The 18822-nt window shown below is 48.8% G+C and overlaps 1 protein-coding gene across 1 annotated transcript; it reads right to left on the bottom strand.

Moving 5' to 3' along the window:
- Positions 1-9275: 9275 nt before the first annotated feature.
- LOC125281636 (basic proline-rich protein-like) lies at positions 9276-17213 on the bottom strand. The gene is made up of 7 exons (XM_057315283.1): positions 17018-17213; positions 15254-15407; positions 14581-14663; positions 12802-12955; positions 12129-12211; positions 10365-10518; positions 9276-9775 (listed from the first exon to the last, which is right to left on the bottom strand). The coding sequence occupies exons 2-7, from the start codon at positions 15366-15368 to the stop codon at positions 9537-9539; spliced, it is 828 nt and encodes a 275-aa protein (XP_057171266.1). The 5' UTR covers positions 15369-15407; positions 17018-17213; the 3' UTR covers positions 9276-9536.
- Positions 17214-18822: the final 1609 nt, after the last annotated feature.

The raw sequence follows: 18822 nt of genomic DNA, 5'->3' as shown, positions 1-18822 counted from the left end.
TGTTCCCTCTCTCACGGGCTCTCTCTTTCTCTGTCAAATAAATAAATAAAATCTTAAAAAAAAAAGGAAAAGAACTTTTGCTAACAAAAAGATACCTTAGAGAAAAATTAAATTAGAAACCAGAAAAAGATACAGGCGTCCCAGGAAACAAGAATATTTGAATGAAATCTTTGAATTATACTTTATCATTCAAACTCCAGCTAACTTTTATATGAAAATCAGGAACCAAACAGATTCTGAAATCTAGGTAGTCTTCATTATTTTAACTCAGCTATCTGAATTCAAAAACTGATAACAAAGAATGTTTTATTCATAACACGCACAACCAACCACAGATCAATATCCAGAATATTTGAAAAGCTAATTCCTACATAACAAAAAGAGAAAAGCAAATAGCCCAATGGCAAAACTAGAATTTTATGGAAGAAAAAAATCCTAGTGGTGAATAAAAACATGAAAAATGTTCAACCTCAATAATAATCATAAAAATTCACCTTAAGGCCACAAAGAGTAACCCTTTTACATTCATCAGGTTGGCAAAAAATTAAGCTTGGCAAGACCAGTTATTGGTGAAGATAGGAATTCTATGCAGTACTGGGACAAGTACAATTGGTACAACTATTTTGAAAGATACTCTGCATTATCTTGCAAAACTCTACACGTTCATTCTTACAAACCAGAAATTCCAATACTAGAAAATGTATATGCCCTATTGAAAATCTTGAACCTACACACCAGGAAACGTGTGAGAATGTCCGTTGCAGCATTGTTCAGAATAACAAAAAACTGGAAACAATTATTCACCAAAAGCAGAATAAATAAATGGTGCTATACTTATATAATTACATAGTTTGAACATCCGGATTCTAATCCAAATGCATGGTTTCTGAATTTATAACATAACAGACCATTACTGATAACACATGGAGTTTTAAACAGCTCTTTTGAGATAACAATACTGTTTTGAAATGTCCCGGAAGTATTCCTATTCTTGCAACAAGTTCTCTAATGCTTCATGTTCCCCAGTGTATCTGTATTCCCAGATGTACTCAGTGATTTCATTTAGTGCATTCTCGCAGTATTTCACTATTTTGCTCCCAGACACTTGAGGAAGACACTTCCAGGAGGCACACGTGACTCCGGGTTTGCCTTCATAGGGAGAAACCTGTCTTCCTTCAGGTAAACAACTGCCAATAAATATTTTCAGTTGGCTCCTTTCAAACCTAGGGTCCTGGGTTAGAACCAACACATGGTTTGGAATTGTCATCTTGCTTTTGATTCTGTACTTGCTGTCTGTCAATCCTTTGTAGAAACAGTGTCCCCAGTGAGGTGATGCTGGCTCACTGGTCTCAATCTCGAGCAGATACAGACTTCACACAGGAAGTACATGAGAGTTTCTCCCTTCTAACCTTCCCAGTTCTTCAAGTGTCACTTGAGTAGTTTACAACTGTGATGCACATTTCCTCCAACATGAGACACGCCACCAGAAAAAGACCTTGCTGGCACTGAAACACAAAACCACTAAATACAAAGAACTTGACTGCTGATCAGAAATTCTTCCAGGGACACCTGGGTGGCTCAGTCGGTTAAGCATCTGCCTTTGGCTCATGATCCAGTGAGTCATGATCCCAGTATCCTAGGACTGAGTCCCACACTGGGCTCCTTGCCCAGCGGGGAGCCTGTTTCTCCCTCTGCCTGATTCTCTCTCTCTCTCTCTCTCTCATACACACACGCACAAATAAAATCTTTAAAAAAAATTCTTCCATGGAAACTTTTTTAAAGTTTTTTAAATTACAATGACCTCAGTTATACTCATTTCAAGTGTGCAATCTAGTGATTCAACACTTGTAGGCAACACCTGGTGCTCATCACAAATGCATGACTTAATCCCTATCACCTATTGAACCCATCCCCCCAAACATCTCCCCTCTGATTACCAACAGGTTGTTCTCTATAGTAAAAAGGCTGTTTTCTTGGTTTGCCTCTTTTTTCTTCTCGCTGCTCATTTGTTTTATTTCATAAATTCCACAAATGACTAAAATCATATAGTATCTGTCTTTGACGGACTTATTTTGCTCCTCAAGGCAAATCTTGATCAGAACGGGGAAATGTGAAAAGTCGTAACGGGAAATGCCACAAAACAGTCAGGAGGTTTTGGCAGGGGGAGCTCGGACACACTCTCACTCTGAATAAACTGGGGACCCAACAGGAAGACATGGACTTGACCTCGCACGTGAATACTCCACTATTCCAGCTACAGGAACTCTATTCTCATCTCTCCATCCCCTCCCCCCAGCCCCCACCTCCCAACAGGACTCAACCATGAGAAGCCACAATGATTTGAACTACCAGATGCCTCCAATGGACTTTTGGTTCCTAACAGCCTTCTAAACTGCCCCCTTTTCGCCTGAAAACAGTGAGCCTCTCTGATGCTCCCCAATGTGCCTAAGGGTTAGTCACTGCTTCTTTGTCCTACATTCTATTCTTCTTCCTTCCCAAACAAAACCAACTTCGGCTGATAAATCCCTCAGAGTTTCTACCTTTAAGGTTACAAAATGGAGGGCAGTTTGTGTTTCTACCTGGGTCTCAGGTTCCAGCAGAATTAGGGAAGTGGGACCCCAGCTCATTCTTTTAGGAAGTCCTGAGAGTCAGCAGTTAGTGCATTCAAGTCCCCACTGAAAGCGGCTCCCGTTCCTCTGAATTTGGCTCAGGATTTCTCCCCAGAAACAAGCCTGCATCTGTAACAAGCCAACCACAGCATCTCTGATGTGGTGTCGCAGGACCCCTCAAGCCACGGATCCCTGAGTAAAACAGGTCTGTTCAAATACCCGCAGGGAAAATGAGGACTGAACCAGGGGAACAGCCCTCAAAATGCAAGCGACTGTGCTGCTCACTTACCAGCATGTCCTGGGAAGCCACCCAGAGCCGCCCCCTCAGCACTCAGCCAACAAGGCAGCTTCTTCCTCTACCTCGGGAGGCGACAAGTTGCTGCAAAGGCCCCAGGGTCTTCCCAGGGTGGGGGCCGAACCTACTGAAATGGCAGCTTTGGCGCTCTATTCCCTGCAGCCAGAGAGGGGCCGGATCCTTGGGGGCCTTCCAGAGCCCTTCCTGCTCTGAGGCGCCCTGTGTCAGAAAAGGCCACAGCGCGCCCTCTGCTGGCCGTGGCTGCGCACGCAGAGAAACCGCCCCCTTCCTGTTGGAGGTGCGCGCGCGCCCTCTGCTGGCCTCCCTGGGAATCCCTGCAATGCTCAAAGTCATGACCCCTCAGATGGAGGGACAGAGGGTGCTCTGTTCCACCCAAGCCATCTCTCTCCATGATAGATCCTAGGGTTCGGCCCCACAATGCAAAAGGAGGGGTCCCCATCTTCCCAAGGGAAACGTCCTCTGCACAGCTCTGCCCCAGAGAGGTCGGAGGATTGGGCTCAGGGAAATCTGACGCCCTGGATTCCCGCCTTCTCCAGTCCCAAAGCTCAGAGTAGCTACCTAGACCTCCTCCCCCCTGGTCCATGGTCCACCTCCACACACCTAGACCAGCAACTGCTTTTCATCCTTCCAACTCCTCTTTGTCTCTGCTTTTCTCTACCCCCTCTCCCTCTCTTGGTTCCTCTCACTTTCCAGGATTTGCCCAATCCCCCCACCACCCACTCAGTGTCCCTCTCCCTGACAGTCTCTTTCTCTATCTCTCCCCAGGCCCTCAGGCCTTCTGCTCTGTGCAGCCCTGTCCAGGACCACCACAGAGGACCACCTCTCCTGTCTCCCCCTCTCTCCTGCCATCATTCGGCCCTGGCCCTGCGCACAGGGCATGACAATCCCATTTACAAAGGCTGCTCAGGCTGACCTTGGCTGTAGCAGGGCAGTTACCCGCCTCTCCAGGGCAGAATGTGGACAGACAGACCTTGACACCTTGGCCCAGCCATGACCCCAAGGCTGCTGGAGGATGTCTTCTTCCACAACCTGGAGAGAAGGAGGGCTTTGCACGATCCAGGAGCTCTGGTGCAGAATGGACTGGAGTAAAGGACCTAAGAAGCAACAGACACATACACCCAACTCCTGCGTGGTGAGAGAGGAATGGGTCTCCTGTCACTGGCCTCTTCCCTGCCCATCCCTCAACATGGAAACTGTGGAGGATTATGGGGCATCAGGGGTCTTACCAAGAACACTGCCACCATCAGCGACCCTCAGAGCCCACCCGCTGTTGCGAGGCAGCTGGTGAGGTGAAACCAGTGCACAAAACCTGGATTAATGCAGGGCCTCCTCACCGGTCTCCCGGGGCCACTACTGACCCTTCATACATTCCTCACCATCACAACAGACCACTGCCTGGGGACAGACACCTATCCTGCTGATCACCACACACCCCCAAAACAAGCAGACACCATGTACTCAAGGGTATCTATCACCAGAGTTAATACAACCACCAACAGATCTAAATACAGGGTGTGTCCACCTGCCCAGAAGGACTGCTTGGGCCCCTTGCAGTAAAGATGCCACAAAGGGTAATCTTGCTACTATCCTCCATCACCACCACTGCTGCCAGTTTGTTTCTGTGTGTACAGGATTCACACTGTGCTCTTGGAGGGGAATGACTGTAGGTCCTCGTGAAGGCAGACGCTGACACACAGAACCATGAAAGGTTTATTGGGGGGATACGAGGAGAGACAGAGCACAGGGGACAGGATGGGCAGGGAAGGCATTCAGACCATTAGGCTCATCTGACACCTTTACAACATATATACTCTGCATAGCCTGGTTGTTACCGCTCAGGGAGATCTTCAAACTTCAAACTGACTGTCCTGTAAGTCAAACAGATTTTGGATTATTTCAATGGGATCTTATGTTCTGCCATATGCAATTTGCCTCCTATAGTATATCTGAGGCCTTGGATGAACACCTGAGTGTGTGGCTGCCTCTGTGAGTCTATATGTAATAGAAAATAATTGTCTTCACATCTCAGACATCAATGTCTGAATGTACCCATTCTCAAAAGTATCTTTTATTTCCTTCTTGGCTAGGACCTGAAATTTAATAGAAAAAAAGGAGGTCATTTCTTTGTTGTTGAAATGAGGATCGCTGCTATCTGGGCTGAGATGTTCTACTCCAAGTGAAATTTCAAGGTCTTAAATGAACACCTTTTGATGATCATCTGCATGGAGCTATTTTTTTAAACAGTGAGTAGGGTGAGTGGCCAAAATCCCAGATATTTGGCACATTCTTTTTTTTTTTTTTTTTTTTGAAACAGAGAGAAAAAAACAAAGACAGAGAAAGGGTAAACTTGTGAGTGAACAGGGAAGGCGGAAAAGGAGAGGGAGAGAGAGAAACCCTAAGGGTCTCCACACTCAGCGTCAAACCCGACCTGGGACTCAATCTCAGAACCTTGAGATCACAGCCTCAGCGGAAATCAAGAGTCCAATGTTTAACCGCCTGAGCCACCCAGGGGCCCCTGCAGATTCTTTATGTACTTCAACTCCTGTGCCTCTAATGACCTCAGAAACCAATATGCTCCAGGTTTCAAAGAAAACAAAGCTGAGGTTCTGAGTAGGCCCCACGGAGAGCTGGCATTCGGGCTGAGACATCAGCAACACAGGCAAATCCGCAGGATACTGTGGCAGAAGTTCTGGGAGATGCAAAGCTACAGGCAGGGAGGGGACTCAGATGCAGAGGGTGGTGACAGGGCTCGAGCTAGGGCGGCTCCTGGTCAACCCCGAATTCCCCACTAAGAGCCTCACTCAGGCTGAAGCCAAGGCAGCAGCTCTCTGATCTCAGTACTGTCTTCACTTTCTCACACGGGCGCACACAAACTGAGGCAGACAAGAATCCCCAAAGAACCAAGTTAAATTTCCCACATCTCCACGGCATTCTTTCACACAGTTCAGAACTTTCAAAAATTTAGGGAAACAATAACCTTTATAGATTATGAATGAACAGCTTTATGCCAACAATGACATTTTCACGCAAATAACTGCATTATTCACACTGTGTGACAGACACACGCAGCAACTCGGTGTGGACCTCACTCTGCCTTCACACTCGCTGCTTAAGCTGCTGGCCTGCCAGGAATGGCCTCCGCTCTACCTGAGAGAGACCATCCACTCCCCTGAGCACCTCCATCCTGCTTCTCATCCACAGTCTCCTGTTTCTGTGTGACCCACGGCTCCCTCTCCTGTCCTTCAGATACATCGCTGGTGCTTCCCTTATAAGGAACACAACGTCTGTGTGGTTTAATGAACGTGTCCCTCCCTTCTCTCAGACACCCTAAATTCCTAACGTTAAGAATAGACCTCATTCCTTCCAGAGCGCAGGATATGGTCTCTGTACAACATCCATGCGCACACCTGCTGTGCCGAGCTCTAGGAGAAGAGAGGCTCTCCTTCACCGCAAAGGGACCTGCCAACCACCTCAGTAGGAGTGAAAGATGAAGTCCATCAAATGGATCTCCTGAGCAACTTGGAGAAAGTGATCACGTCCTCAGCAACATTCACTCCCCCACGACATGAGACGCCTGCACGCAGGACCGCTATTCCTCATGGGGGACGCACCAGCGTCTATCTCTGACCCACGCCACAGAAAAGAAAGAGGACGAGCCCATAGGAAGTGACTGAGCCACATTCCCACAAAACCTCCACACCTGCCTCCAGCATCTGCCACTGTCTCTCATTCTCACCTCCCTGAGCCGACAAGAGGGCTTCCCCCAAGTATCCACAGGTTGCAGAGGATGGGGCAGACCCCAACCCTAATGATGAATCAAGGGACCACAGCCCTGCTTCAGTGGTTTACGTAACTAATGAAATGTCAGCTCAAACTCAACACACTGCACATGAAGTGAGAGGTGTTTCATCCCTCCAGGAACAACAAATGTGGACTCTGGACATGCACAACAGTAAGAAATACATGTCTGCCATTGTGCAATAGAGACACTTCCTTCACACCAATGGCACCTGCCCCACTGCTCAGTGTATGGAAATAGTTAAGCACAAAGCATGTATGACGTGAGAACTTCAGGATGTAACAGTGTCCCAGCCGGGTTTCCCATGCAATGTCAAGACCTCAGCACAAGTCTGCCTTTGTTCCACCCAAACATCCCTAAGGTGACGATCTGGAAACACAGAAGCCTGTAGGCTCTGGCATGAAGACATGGCATTTGAAAGATAAACGGCACCACACACAGATCCCAAGATATACCCAACAGATACAAGGCCACACACGGTGCTGCCCAGACAGGAACAGGATTCCAGAAATAGTTACAACGGGAAACAGCCACCGCATTTACCTTGTCCTTCTCTGGGACCTCCTTGGGAGCGGTGCCACTGTTGTCCCCTTGAGCGCCACAGGCTTCTGAATGGGAACAAGGCCCTAGAAGAGACAGAGGTGGATTAAGAAGGGTGTTGACCACGCATGATTCAAGCCAAGCTTCTACACCTGCCCCAGCCTGTTCTACACTCCCACTCTCAGGTCCATCCACATGCAGAGCGTTTCTCACAGGTCTCCCCTGACCTCTGTGGACAAAGGAGAGACCACTCCCTCACCCTTGATGATATGACAACTCTGCACAATAGAGATGATTTAATAACTAATCAATAACGCTAGACAACTGCGGCCTCCACACGTGTAAGTGATGTGAAGACTGTGCTCCATTAAGCCAAGAGCCCAAAACATCATGTCTGTGCAGTGCACCTGGGCAATGCTTTTATGTCTGTCTATTGCACATTGTCACACTTCTCAATGGCAGACCCCTGCTGCCCAGTTCTATATAGAGAAACGAGACAGTCCACGAAATGGATGTCCACAGAAAGTTGAGGAATGTTCCTGTGTCCTCACTCAGGTTGATCCTTGCATTGCAAAGCCTCGTGGTACCTCCTCTATATCTTCTCCACCGACACAAGTGGTCACATGATGAATACGCGCTACAACTCACATCATGCAATCCAGATCATCTTACCACATGGTGGCGGAACGAAGGGCGAGCAAGGCCCGCATGACGACCAAAGTGGAGGAGGGTGAGGTGGCCCACAGCCAATGAAGCCTGGTAATGTGGCCCGTAAGGGAGGACATGCAGGTTGGCCAAGGAAACCTTCTCACATCTGGACCCACCTGCAGACAGACAGGAAAATAGTTTGGTGAGAGAGACAGAAGTTGTAACACCAAGAGATGAAACCCAAAGAAAGAGCTCTCAGCATCTGCCTCCTTCTCCAATACCACGTTCCAGCAGAGCCGCATCCGTGCTAGAGAACTTGACCCCTCCCCACTGCTGCCAACCATAACAAGGGGGGAGAGGGGAATGGATATTACAGGAATAACCTACTGTCACCAAACATCACTAACCATGTCTGCCAATGGTCACTAGCAAGAAGTAGCATCTTCAAAGATGAAAAAGGAGCATGGCAAACTAGTGAAGGCAGGACACTCCAGACACGGAGGCATCGGGATCCTGGACAACACTTCATCTTTCCTCCTCAACCACACAGAATATTTTGGTTTGTTAACAAGAGAGAGAATGTGATGAAACTGCCCTTTCTTCTCAGGAATCCGAGCCACTCGAGGTGAATCCTTTGCCTGCAAGCCCCTGACTGTCCCCATGCTGCCTCACTTCCTGACACAAGGGTCTTCTGCTCTCTGCAGTTTCTGTCCATGGCCACAAACACACGAGGAATTAGGGGCCTGTGATCTGACAACGGAATTAGAAAAGTGTTTTCCGAAAGGAACGTGATACCAATAACCCTTCTATAACTCAGCAGCTGTGCTTATCTTAAAACACAGTCACTCGGACATTTCAGCACACTGAGTTCCAGAGTAATTTTGTCCAATAGGAAATTACGATGGGAAGCATAAGTTAGAGAAGCCACAAAACTGTATATGCTTTCCGATGGAAAACTCGAGAACGTGTGATGAGAGAAGAAACCTGCTCTCACTGTGACTTCGGACCAAACGACCTGCTCCTAGAAGCCCAACCGAAGGGCTTGTGGGGCACCGGTCATGCAGATAATCGCTAACATCCCCCCTTCAGAAAGTGTGTGTCACAGTGTGTTTTGCGACACGACACTAACAGCTTTGATCATGCAAAATAGTTGTGGAAAGGGTACAAGGAGAGGGATTCTGTATAGCACGTTTACCAGCAGAAGTAAAACAGGGATGACTTACGAAACATGGCCTATCTAAGCACATTCCAAACCGCAAAGCAGATAATAAAAAATGCACGGAGAGCTTCCCCTAGTTTCCAGTCGTGAGGATGACCACAGACCTTGTCACAGGTTAATCATCTAACCGCAATACGAACACAATACGTATCGCACCTGTACATACCCCAGTGGGAATCAGGCAGCCCAGAGACTTCAGTGTGCAGTGAGCTGTCAGCTTCCTTGAGTTATTTCCCCCACGTGCGCTATGGGTGAGCAGGGGTACACAAACACACACACACGCACACACACACACAAAGAAACACAAGACACACACACAGTGAGTGTTCTGCCATCCTTCACCTCTAACCACCTGTGGCTTTGGGAGAGGCCCCCAAAGATGATGATTTGTAACGGAGAAGCCTGTCAGCCCCTGCGTGAACTGCTTGTATTTGAGAGGTGAACGACGCCACAGACAAACTGGATGACCCACTCAACAGACACAAGGCCAGGACACGGTGCTGCCCAGACAGGAACAGGATTCCAGAAATGGTTACAACTTGAAACAGCCACCGTATTTACCTTGTCCTTCTCTGGGTCCTTCTTGGGCACGGTGCCACCTTTGTCCCCTTGAGCGCCACAGGTTTCTGAATTGGACCGAGGCCCTAGAAGAGACAGAGGTGGATTCAGACGGGTGTTGACCACGCAAGATTCAAGCCAAAGCTCTACACCTGCCCCAGCCTGTTCTACTCTCCCACTCTCAGGTCCATCCAGATGCAGAGTGTTTCTTACAGGTCTCCCCTGACCTCTGTGGACAAAGGAGAGACCAGTCCCTCACCCTTGGGGATATGACCACTCCGCACAGTAGGGATGATTTCAGAACTAATCAATAACGCTGGACAACTGGGGCCTCCACACATGCAAGTGATGTAAAGACAGTGCTCCATTAAGCCAAGAGCCCAAAACATCATGTCTGTGCAGTGCACCTGGGCAATGCTTTTATGTCTGTCTATTGCACAATGTCACACTTCTTCTCAATGGCAGACCCCTGCTGCCCAGTTCTGTATGGTGAAACGAGACAGTCCACGAAATGGATGTCCACAGAAAGTTGAGGAATGTTCCTGTGTCCTCACTCAGGTTGATCCTTGCATTGCAAAGCCTCGTGGTACCTCCTCTACATCTTCTCCGCCGACACATGTAGTCACACGATGAATACGCGCTACAACTCACATCATGCAATCCAGATCATCTTACCACATGGTGGCGGAACGAGGGGCAGGGGAGGCCCGCATGTCGACCAAGGTGGAGGAGGCTGAGGTGGCCCACAGCCAATGAAGCCTGGTAAAGTTTGGTCCATAGGGCAGGGCATGCAGGTGGGCCGAGGAAACCCTCTCACACCTGGACCCACCTGCAGACAGACAGGAAAATAGTTTGGTGAGACAGACAGAAGTTGTAAAACCAAGAGATGAAACCCAAAGAAAGAGCTCTCAGCATCTGCCTCCTTCTCCAATACCACGTTCCAGCAGAGCCGCATCCGTGCTAGAGAACTTGACCCCTCCCCACTGCTGCCAACCATAACAAGGGGGGAGAGGGGAATGGATATTACAGGAATAACCTACTGTCACCAAACATCACTAACCATGTCTGCCAATGGTCACTAGCAAGAAGTAGCATCTTCAAAGATGAAAAAGGAGCATGGCAAACTAGTGAAGGCAGGACACTCCAGACACGGAGGCATCGGGATCCTAGACAACACTTCATCTTTCCTCCTCAACCACACAGAATATTTTGGTTTGTTAACAAGAGAGAGAATGTGATGAAACTGCCCTTTCTTCTCAGGAATCCGAGCCACTCGAGGTGAATCCTTTGCCTGCAAGCCCCTGACTGTCCCCACGCTGCCTCACTTCCTGACACAAGGGTCTTCTGCTCTCTGCAGTTTCTGGCCATGGCCACAAACACACTTGAGGAATTAGGGGCCTGTGATCTGACAGGGGAATTGGAAAAGTGTTTTCCAAAAGGAATGTGATACCAATAACCCTTCTATAACTCAGCAGCTGTGCTTATCTTAAAACACAGTCACTCGGATATTTCAGCACACTGAGTTCCAGAGTAATTTAGTCCAATAGGAAATTACGATGGGAAGCATAAGTTAGAGAATCCACAAAACTGTATATGCTTTCCGATGGAAAACTCGAGAACGTGTGATGAGAGAAGAAACCTGCTCTCACTGTGACTTCGGACCAAACGACCTGCTCCTAGAAGCCCAACCGAAGGGCTTGTGGGGCACCGGTCATGCAGATAATCGCTAACATCCCCCCTTCAGAAAGTGTGTGTCACAGTGTGTTTTGCGACACGACACTAACAGCTTTGATCATGCAAAATAGTTGTGGAAAGGGTACAAGGAGAGGGATTCTGTATAGCACGTTTACCAGCAGAAGTAAAACAGGGATGACTTACGAAACATGGCCTATCTAAGCACATTCCAAACCGCAAAGCAGATAATAAAAAATGCACGGAGAGCTTCCCCTAGTTTCCAGTCGTGAGGATGACCACAGACCTTGTCACAGGTTAATCATCTAACCGCAATACGAACACAATACGTATCGCACCTGTACATACCCCAGTGGGAATCAGGCAGCCCAGAGACTTCAGTGTGCAGTGAGCTGTCAGCTTCCTTGAGTTATTTCCCCCACGTGCGCTATGGATGAGCAGGGGTACACAAACACACACACACACACACACACACACACACAAACACACAGAAGACACACAGACAGTGAGTATTCTGCCATCCTTCACCTCTAACCACCTGTGGCTTTGGGAGAGGCCCCCAAAGATGATGATTTGTAACGGAGAAGCCTGTCAGCCCCTGCGTGAACTGCTTGTATTTGAGAGGTGAACGACGCCACAGACAAACTGGATGACCCACCCAACAGACACAAGCCCAGGACACGGTGCTGCCCAGACAGGAACAGGATTCCAGAAATGGTTAGAACTGGAAACAGCCACCGTATTTACCTTGTCCTTCTCTGGGTCCTTCTTGGGCACGGTGCCACCTTTGTCCCCTTGAGTGCCACAGGTTTCTGAATTGGACCGAGGCCCTAGAAGAGACAGAGGTGGATTCAGACGGGTGTTGACCATGCAAGATTCAAGCCAAAGCTCTACACCTGCCCCAGCCTGTTCTACTCTCCCACTCTCAGGTCCCTTCCAGATGCAGAGCGTTTCTCACAGGTCTCCGCTGACCTCTGTGGACAAAGGAGAGACCAGTCCCTCACCCTTGGGGATATGACCACTCCGCACAGTAGAGATGATTTCAGAACTAATCAATGACGCTGGACAACTGGGGCCTCCACACATGCAAGTGATGTAAAGACTGTGCTCCATTAAGCCCAGAGCCCAAAACATCATGTGTGTGCAGGGCACCTGGGCAATGCTTTTATGTCTGTCTATTGCACAATGTCACACTTCTTCTCAATGGCAGACCCCTGCTGCCCAGTTCTGTATGGTGAAACGAGACAGTCCACGAAATGGATGTCCACAGAAAGTTGAGGAATGTTCCTGTGTCCTCACTCAGGTTGATCCTTGCATTGCAAAGCCTCGTGGTACCTCCTCTACATCTTCTCCGCCGACACATGTAGTCACACGATGAATACGTGCTACAACTCACATCATGCAATCCAGATCATCTTACCACATGGTGGCGGAACGAGGGGCAGGGGAGGCCCGCATGTCGACCAAGGTGGAGGAGGCTGAGGTGGCCCACAGCCAATGAAGCCTGGTAAAGTTTGGTCCATAGGGCAGGGCATGCAGGTGGGCCAAGGAAACCCTCTCACATCCGGACCCACCTGCAGACAGACAGGAAAATAGTTTGGTGAGACAGACAGAAGTTGTAACACCAAGAGATGAAACCCAAAGAAAGAGCTCTCAGCATCTGCCTCCTTCTCCAATACCACGTTCCAGCAGAGCCGCATCCGTGCTAGAGAACTTGACCCCTCCCCACTGCTGCCAACCATAACAAGGGGGGAGAGGGGAATGGATATTACAGGAATAACCTACTGTCACCAAACATCACTAACCATGTCTGCCAATGGTCACTAGCAAGAAGTAGCATCTTCAAAGATGAAAAAGGAGCATGGCAAACTAGTGAAGGCAGGACACTCCAGACATGGAGGCATCGGGATCCTGGACAACACTTCATCTTTCCTCCTCAACCACACAGAATATTTTGGTTTGTTAACAAGAGAGAGAATGTGATGAAACTGCCCTTTCTTCTCCGGAATCCGAGCCACTCGAGGTGAATCCTTTGCCTGCAAGGCCCTGACTGTCCCCACGCTGCCTCACTTCCTGACACAAGGGTCTTCTGCTCTCTGCAGTTTCTGGCCATGGCCACAAACACACTTGAGGAATTAGGGGCCTGTGATCTGACAGGGGAATTGGAAAAGTGTTTTCCAAAAGGAACGTGATACCAATAACCCTTTTATAACTCAGCAGCTGTGCTTATCTTAAAACACAGTCACTCGGACATTTCAGCACACTGAGTTCCAGAGTAATTTTGTCCAATAGGAAATTAAGATGGGAAGCATAAGTTAGGGAATCCACAAAACTGTATATGCTTTCCGATGGAAAACACGAGAACGTGTGATGAGAGAAGAAAACTGCTCTCACTGTGACTTCGGACCAAACGACCTGCTCCTAGAAGCCCAACCGAAGGGCTTGTGGGGCACCGGTCATGCAGATAATCGCTAACATCCCCCCTTCAGAAAGTGTGTGTCACAGTGTGTTTTGCGACACGACACTAACAGCTCTGATCATGCAAAAGAGTTGTGGAAAGGATACAAGGAGAGGGATTCTGTATAGCACGTTTACCAGCAGAAGTAAAACAGGGATGACTTACGAAACATGGCCTATCTAAGCACATTCCAAACCGCAAAGCAGATAATAAAAAATGCACGGAGAGCTTCCCCTAGTTTCCAGTCGTGAGGATGACCACAGACCTTGTCACAGGTTAATCATCTAACCGCAATACGAACACAATAGGTATCGCACCTGTACATACCCCAGTGGGAATCAGGCAGCCCAGAGACTTCAGTGTGCAGTGAGCTGTCAGCTTCCTTGAGTTATTTCCCCACGTGCGCTATGGGTGAGCAGGGGTACACAAACACACACACAGACACACACACACACACACACACACACACACGCACAAACACACACAAGACACACACACAGTGAGTGTTCTGCCATCCTTCACCTCTAACCACCTGTGGCTTTGGGAGAGGCCCCCAAAGATGATGATTTGTAACGGAGAAGCCTGTCAGCCCCTGCGTGAACTGCTTGTATTTGAGAGGTGAACGACGCCACAGACAAACTGGATGACCCACCCAACAGACACAAGGCCAGGACACGGTGCTGCCCAGACAGGAACAGGATTCCAGAAATGGTTACAACTGGAAACAGCCACCGTATTTACCTTGTCCTTCTCTGGGTCCTTCTTGGGCACGGTGCCACCTTTGTCCCCTTGAGCGCCACAGGTTTCTGAATTGGACCGAGGCCCTAGAAGAGACAGAGGTGGATTCAGACGGGTGTTGGCCACGCAAGATTCAAGCCAAAGCTCTACACCTGCCCCAGCCTGTTCTACTCTCCCACTCTCAGGTCCCTTCCAGATGCAGAGTGTTTCTCACAGGTCTCCGCTGACCTCTGTGGACAAAGGAGAGACCAGTCCCTCAACCTTGGGGAGATGACCACTCCGCACAGTAGAGATGATTTCAGAACTAATCAATAACGCTGGACAACTGGGGCCTCCACACATGCAAGTGATGTAAAGACTGTGCTCCATTAAGCCCAGAGCCCAAAACATCATGTCTGTGCAGGGCACCTGGGCAATGCTTTTATGTCTGTCTATTGCACAATGTCACACTTCTTCTCAATGGCAGACCCCTGCTGCCCAGTTCTGTATGGTGAAACGAGACAGTCCACGAAATGGATGTCCACAGAAAGTTGAGGAATGTTCCTGTGTCCTCACTCAGGTTGATCCTTGCATTGCAAAGCCTCGTGGTACCTCCTCTACATCTTCTCCGCCGACACATGTAGTCACACGATGAATACGCGCTACAACTCACATCATGCAATCCAGATCATCTTACCACATGGTGGCGGAACGAGGGGCAGGGGAGGCCCGCATGTCGACCAAGGTGGAGGAGGCTGAGGTGGCCCACAGCCAATGAAGCCTGGTAAAGTTTGGTCCATAGGGCAGGGCATGCAGTTGGGCCGAGGAAACCCTCTCACATCTGGACCCACCTGCAGACAGACAGGAAAATAGTTTGGTGAGACAGACAGAAGTTGTAACACCAAGAGATGAAACCCAAAGAAAGAGCTCTCACCATCTGCCTCCTTGTCCAATATCTCGTTCCAGCAGAGCCGCATCCGTGCTAGAGAACTTGACCCCTCCCCACTGCTGCCAACCCTAACAAGGGGGGAGAGGGGAATGGATATTACAGGAATAACCTACTGTCACCAAACATCACTAACCATGTCTGCCAATGGTCACTAGCAAGAAGTAGCATCTTCAAAGATGAAAAAGGAGCATGGCAAACTAGTGAAGGCAGGACACTCCAGACACGGAGGCATCGGGATCCTGGACAACACTTCATCTTTCCTCCTCAACCACACAGAATATTTTGGTTTGTTAACAAGAGAGAGAATGTGATGAAACTGCCCTTTCTTCTCAGGAATCCGAGCCACTCGAGGTGAATCCTTTGCCTGCAAGCCCCTGACTGTCCCCATGCTGCCTCACTTCCTGACACAAGGGTCTTCTGCTCTCTGCAGTTTCTGGCCATGGCCACAAACACACTTGAGGAATTAGGGGCCTGTGATCTGACAGGGGAATTGGAAAAGTGTTTTCCAAAAGGAACGTGATACCAATAACCCTTCTATAACTCAGCAGCTGTGCTTATCTTAAAACACAGTCACTCGGACATTTCAGCACACTGAGTTCCAGAGTAATTTTGTCCAATAGGAAATTAAGATGGGAAGCATAAGTTAGGGAATCGACAAAACTGTATATGCTTTCCGATGGAAAACTCGAGAACGTGTGATGAGAGAAGAAACCTGCTCTCACTGTGACTTAGGACCAAACGACCTGCTCCTAGAAGCCCAACCGAAGGGCTTGTGGGGCACCGGTCATGCAGATAATCGCTAACATCCCCCCTTCAGAAAGTGTGTGTCATAGTGTGTTTTGCGACACGACACTAACAGCTCTGATCATGCAAAATAGTTGTGGAAAGGGTACAAGGAGAGGGATTCTGTATAGCACGTTTACCAGCAGAAGTAAAACAGGGATGACTTACGAAACATGGCCTATCTAAGCACATTCCAAACCGCAAAGCAGATAATAAAAAATGCACGGAGAGCTTCCCCTAGTTTCCAGTCGTGAGGATGACCACAGACCTTGTCACAGGTTAATCATCTAACCGCAATACGAATACAATACGTATCGCACCTGTACATACCCCAGTGGGAATCAGGCAGCCCAGAGACTTCAGTGTGCAGTGAGCTGTCAGCTTCCTTGAGTTATTTCCCCCACGTGCGCTATGGGTGAGCAGAAGTACACAAAGACACACACACACACACACACACACGCACAAACACACACAAGACACACACACAGTGAGTGTTCTGCCATCCTTCACCTCTAACCACCTGTGGCTTTGGGAGAGGCCCCCAAAGATGATGATTTGTAACGGAGAAGCCTGTCAGCCCCTGCGTGAACTGCTTGTATTTGAGAGGTGAACGACGCCACAGACAAACTGGATGACCCACCCAACAGACACAAGGCCAGGACACGGTGCTGCCCAGACAGGAACAGGATTCCAGAAATGGTTACAACTGGAAACAGCCACCGTATTTACCTTGTCCTTCTCTCGGTCCTTCTTGGGCACGGTGCCACCTTTGTCCCCTTGAGCGCCACAGGTTTCTGAATTGGACCGAGGCCCTAGAAGAGACAGAGGTGGATTCAGACGGGTGTTGGCCACGCAAGATTCAAGCCAAAGCTCTATACCTGCCCCAGCCTGTTCTACTCTCCCACTCTCAGGTCCCTTCCAGATGCAGAGCGTTTCTCACAGGTCTCCGCTGACCTCTGTGGACAAAGGAGAGACCAGTCCCTCACCCTTGGGGAGATGACCACTCCGCACAGTAGAGATGATTTCAGAACTAATCAATAACGCTGGACAACTGGGGCCTCCACACATGCAAGTGATGTAAAGACTGTGCTCCATTAAGCCCAGAGCCCAAAACATCATGTCTGTGCAGGGCACCTGGGCAATGCTTTTATGTCTGTCTATTGCACAATGTCACAATTCTTCTCAATGGCAGACCCCTGCTGCCCAGTTCTGTATGGTGAAACGAGACAGTCCACGAAATGGATGTCCACAGAAAGTTGAGGAATGTTCCTGTGTCCTCACTCAGGTTGATCCTTGCATTGCAAAGCCTCGTGGTACCTCCTCTACATCTTCTCCACCGACACATGTAGTCACACGATGAATACGCGCTACAACTCACATCATGCAATCCAGATCATCTTACCACATGGTGGCGGAACGAGGGGCAGGGGAGGCCCGCATGTCGACCAAGGTGGAGGAGGCTGAGGTGGCCCACAGCCAATGAAGCCTGGTAAAGTTTGGTCCATAGGGCAGGGCATGCAGGTGGGCCGAGGAAACCCTCTCACATCTGGACCCACCTGCAGACAGACAGGAAAATAGTTTGGTGAGACAGACAGAAGTTGTAACACCAAGAGATGAAACCCAAAGAAAGAGCTCTCAGCATCTGCCTCCTTCTCCAATACCACGTTCCAGCAGAGCCGCATCCGTGCTAGAGAACTTGACCCCTCCCCACTGCTGCCAACTATAACAAGGGGGGAGAGGGGAATGGATATTACAGGAATAACCTACTGTCACCAAACATCACTAACCATGTCTGCCAATGGTCACTAGCAAGAAGTAGCATCTTCAAAGATGAAAAAGGAGCATGGCAAACTAGTGAAGGCAGGACACTCCAGACACGGAGGCATCGGGATCCTGGACAACACTTCATCTTTCCTCCTCAACCACACAGAATATTTTGGTTTGTTAACAAGAGAGAGAATGTGATGAAACTGCCCTTTCTTCTCAGGAATCCGAGCCACTCGAGGTGAATCCTTTGCCTGCAAGCCCCTGACTGTCCCCACGCTGCCTCACTTTCTGACACAAGGGTCTTCTGCTCTCTGCAGTTTCTGGCCATGGCCACAAACACACTTGAGGAATTAGGGGCCTGTGATCTGACAGGGGAATTGGAAAAGTGTTTTCCAAAAGGAACGTGATACCAATAACCCTTCTATAACTCAGCAGCTGTGCTTATCTTAAAACACAGTCACTCGGACATTTCAGCACACTGAGTTCCAGAGTAATTTTGTCCAATAGGAAATTAAGATGGGAAGCATAAGTTAGGGAATCGACAAAACTGTATATGCTTTCCGATGGAAAACTCGAGAACGTGTGATGAGAGAAGAAACCTGCTCTCACTGTGACTTAGGACCAAACGACCTGCTCCTAGAAGCCCAACCGAAGGGCTTGTGGGGCACCGGTCATGCAGATAATCGCTAACATCCCCCCTTCAGAAAGTGTGTGTCATAGTGTGTTTTGCGACACGACACTAACAGCTCTGATCATGCAAAATAGTT

This window comes from Ursus arctos, unplaced genomic scaffold (genome assembly GCF_023065955.2).
Source record: "Ursus arctos isolate Adak ecotype North America unplaced genomic scaffold, UrsArc2.0 scaffold_2, whole genome shotgun sequence".
Classification (NCBI taxonomy): domain Eukaryota; kingdom Metazoa; phylum Chordata; class Mammalia; order Carnivora; family Ursidae; genus Ursus; species Ursus arctos.
The sequence above is the reverse complement of the archived record's forward strand: the minus strand, read 5'-3'. Positions and strand labels throughout refer to the sequence as shown.

Coding starts and splice junctions, on each gene's coding strand:
- LOC125281636 (XM_057315283.1), bottom strand. CDS start 15,368: ATGCCCTGCCCTATGGACCAAACTTTACCAGGCTTCATTGGCTGTGGG. Junction 14,664..15,253: donor CCTCGTTCCGCCACCATGTG/GTAAGATGATCT, acceptor TGTCTCTTCTAG/GGCCTCGGTCCAATTCAGAA. Junction 12,212..12,801: donor CCTCGTTCCGCCACCATGTG/GTAAGATGATCT, acceptor TGTCTCTTCTAG/GGCCTCGGTCCAATTCAGAA.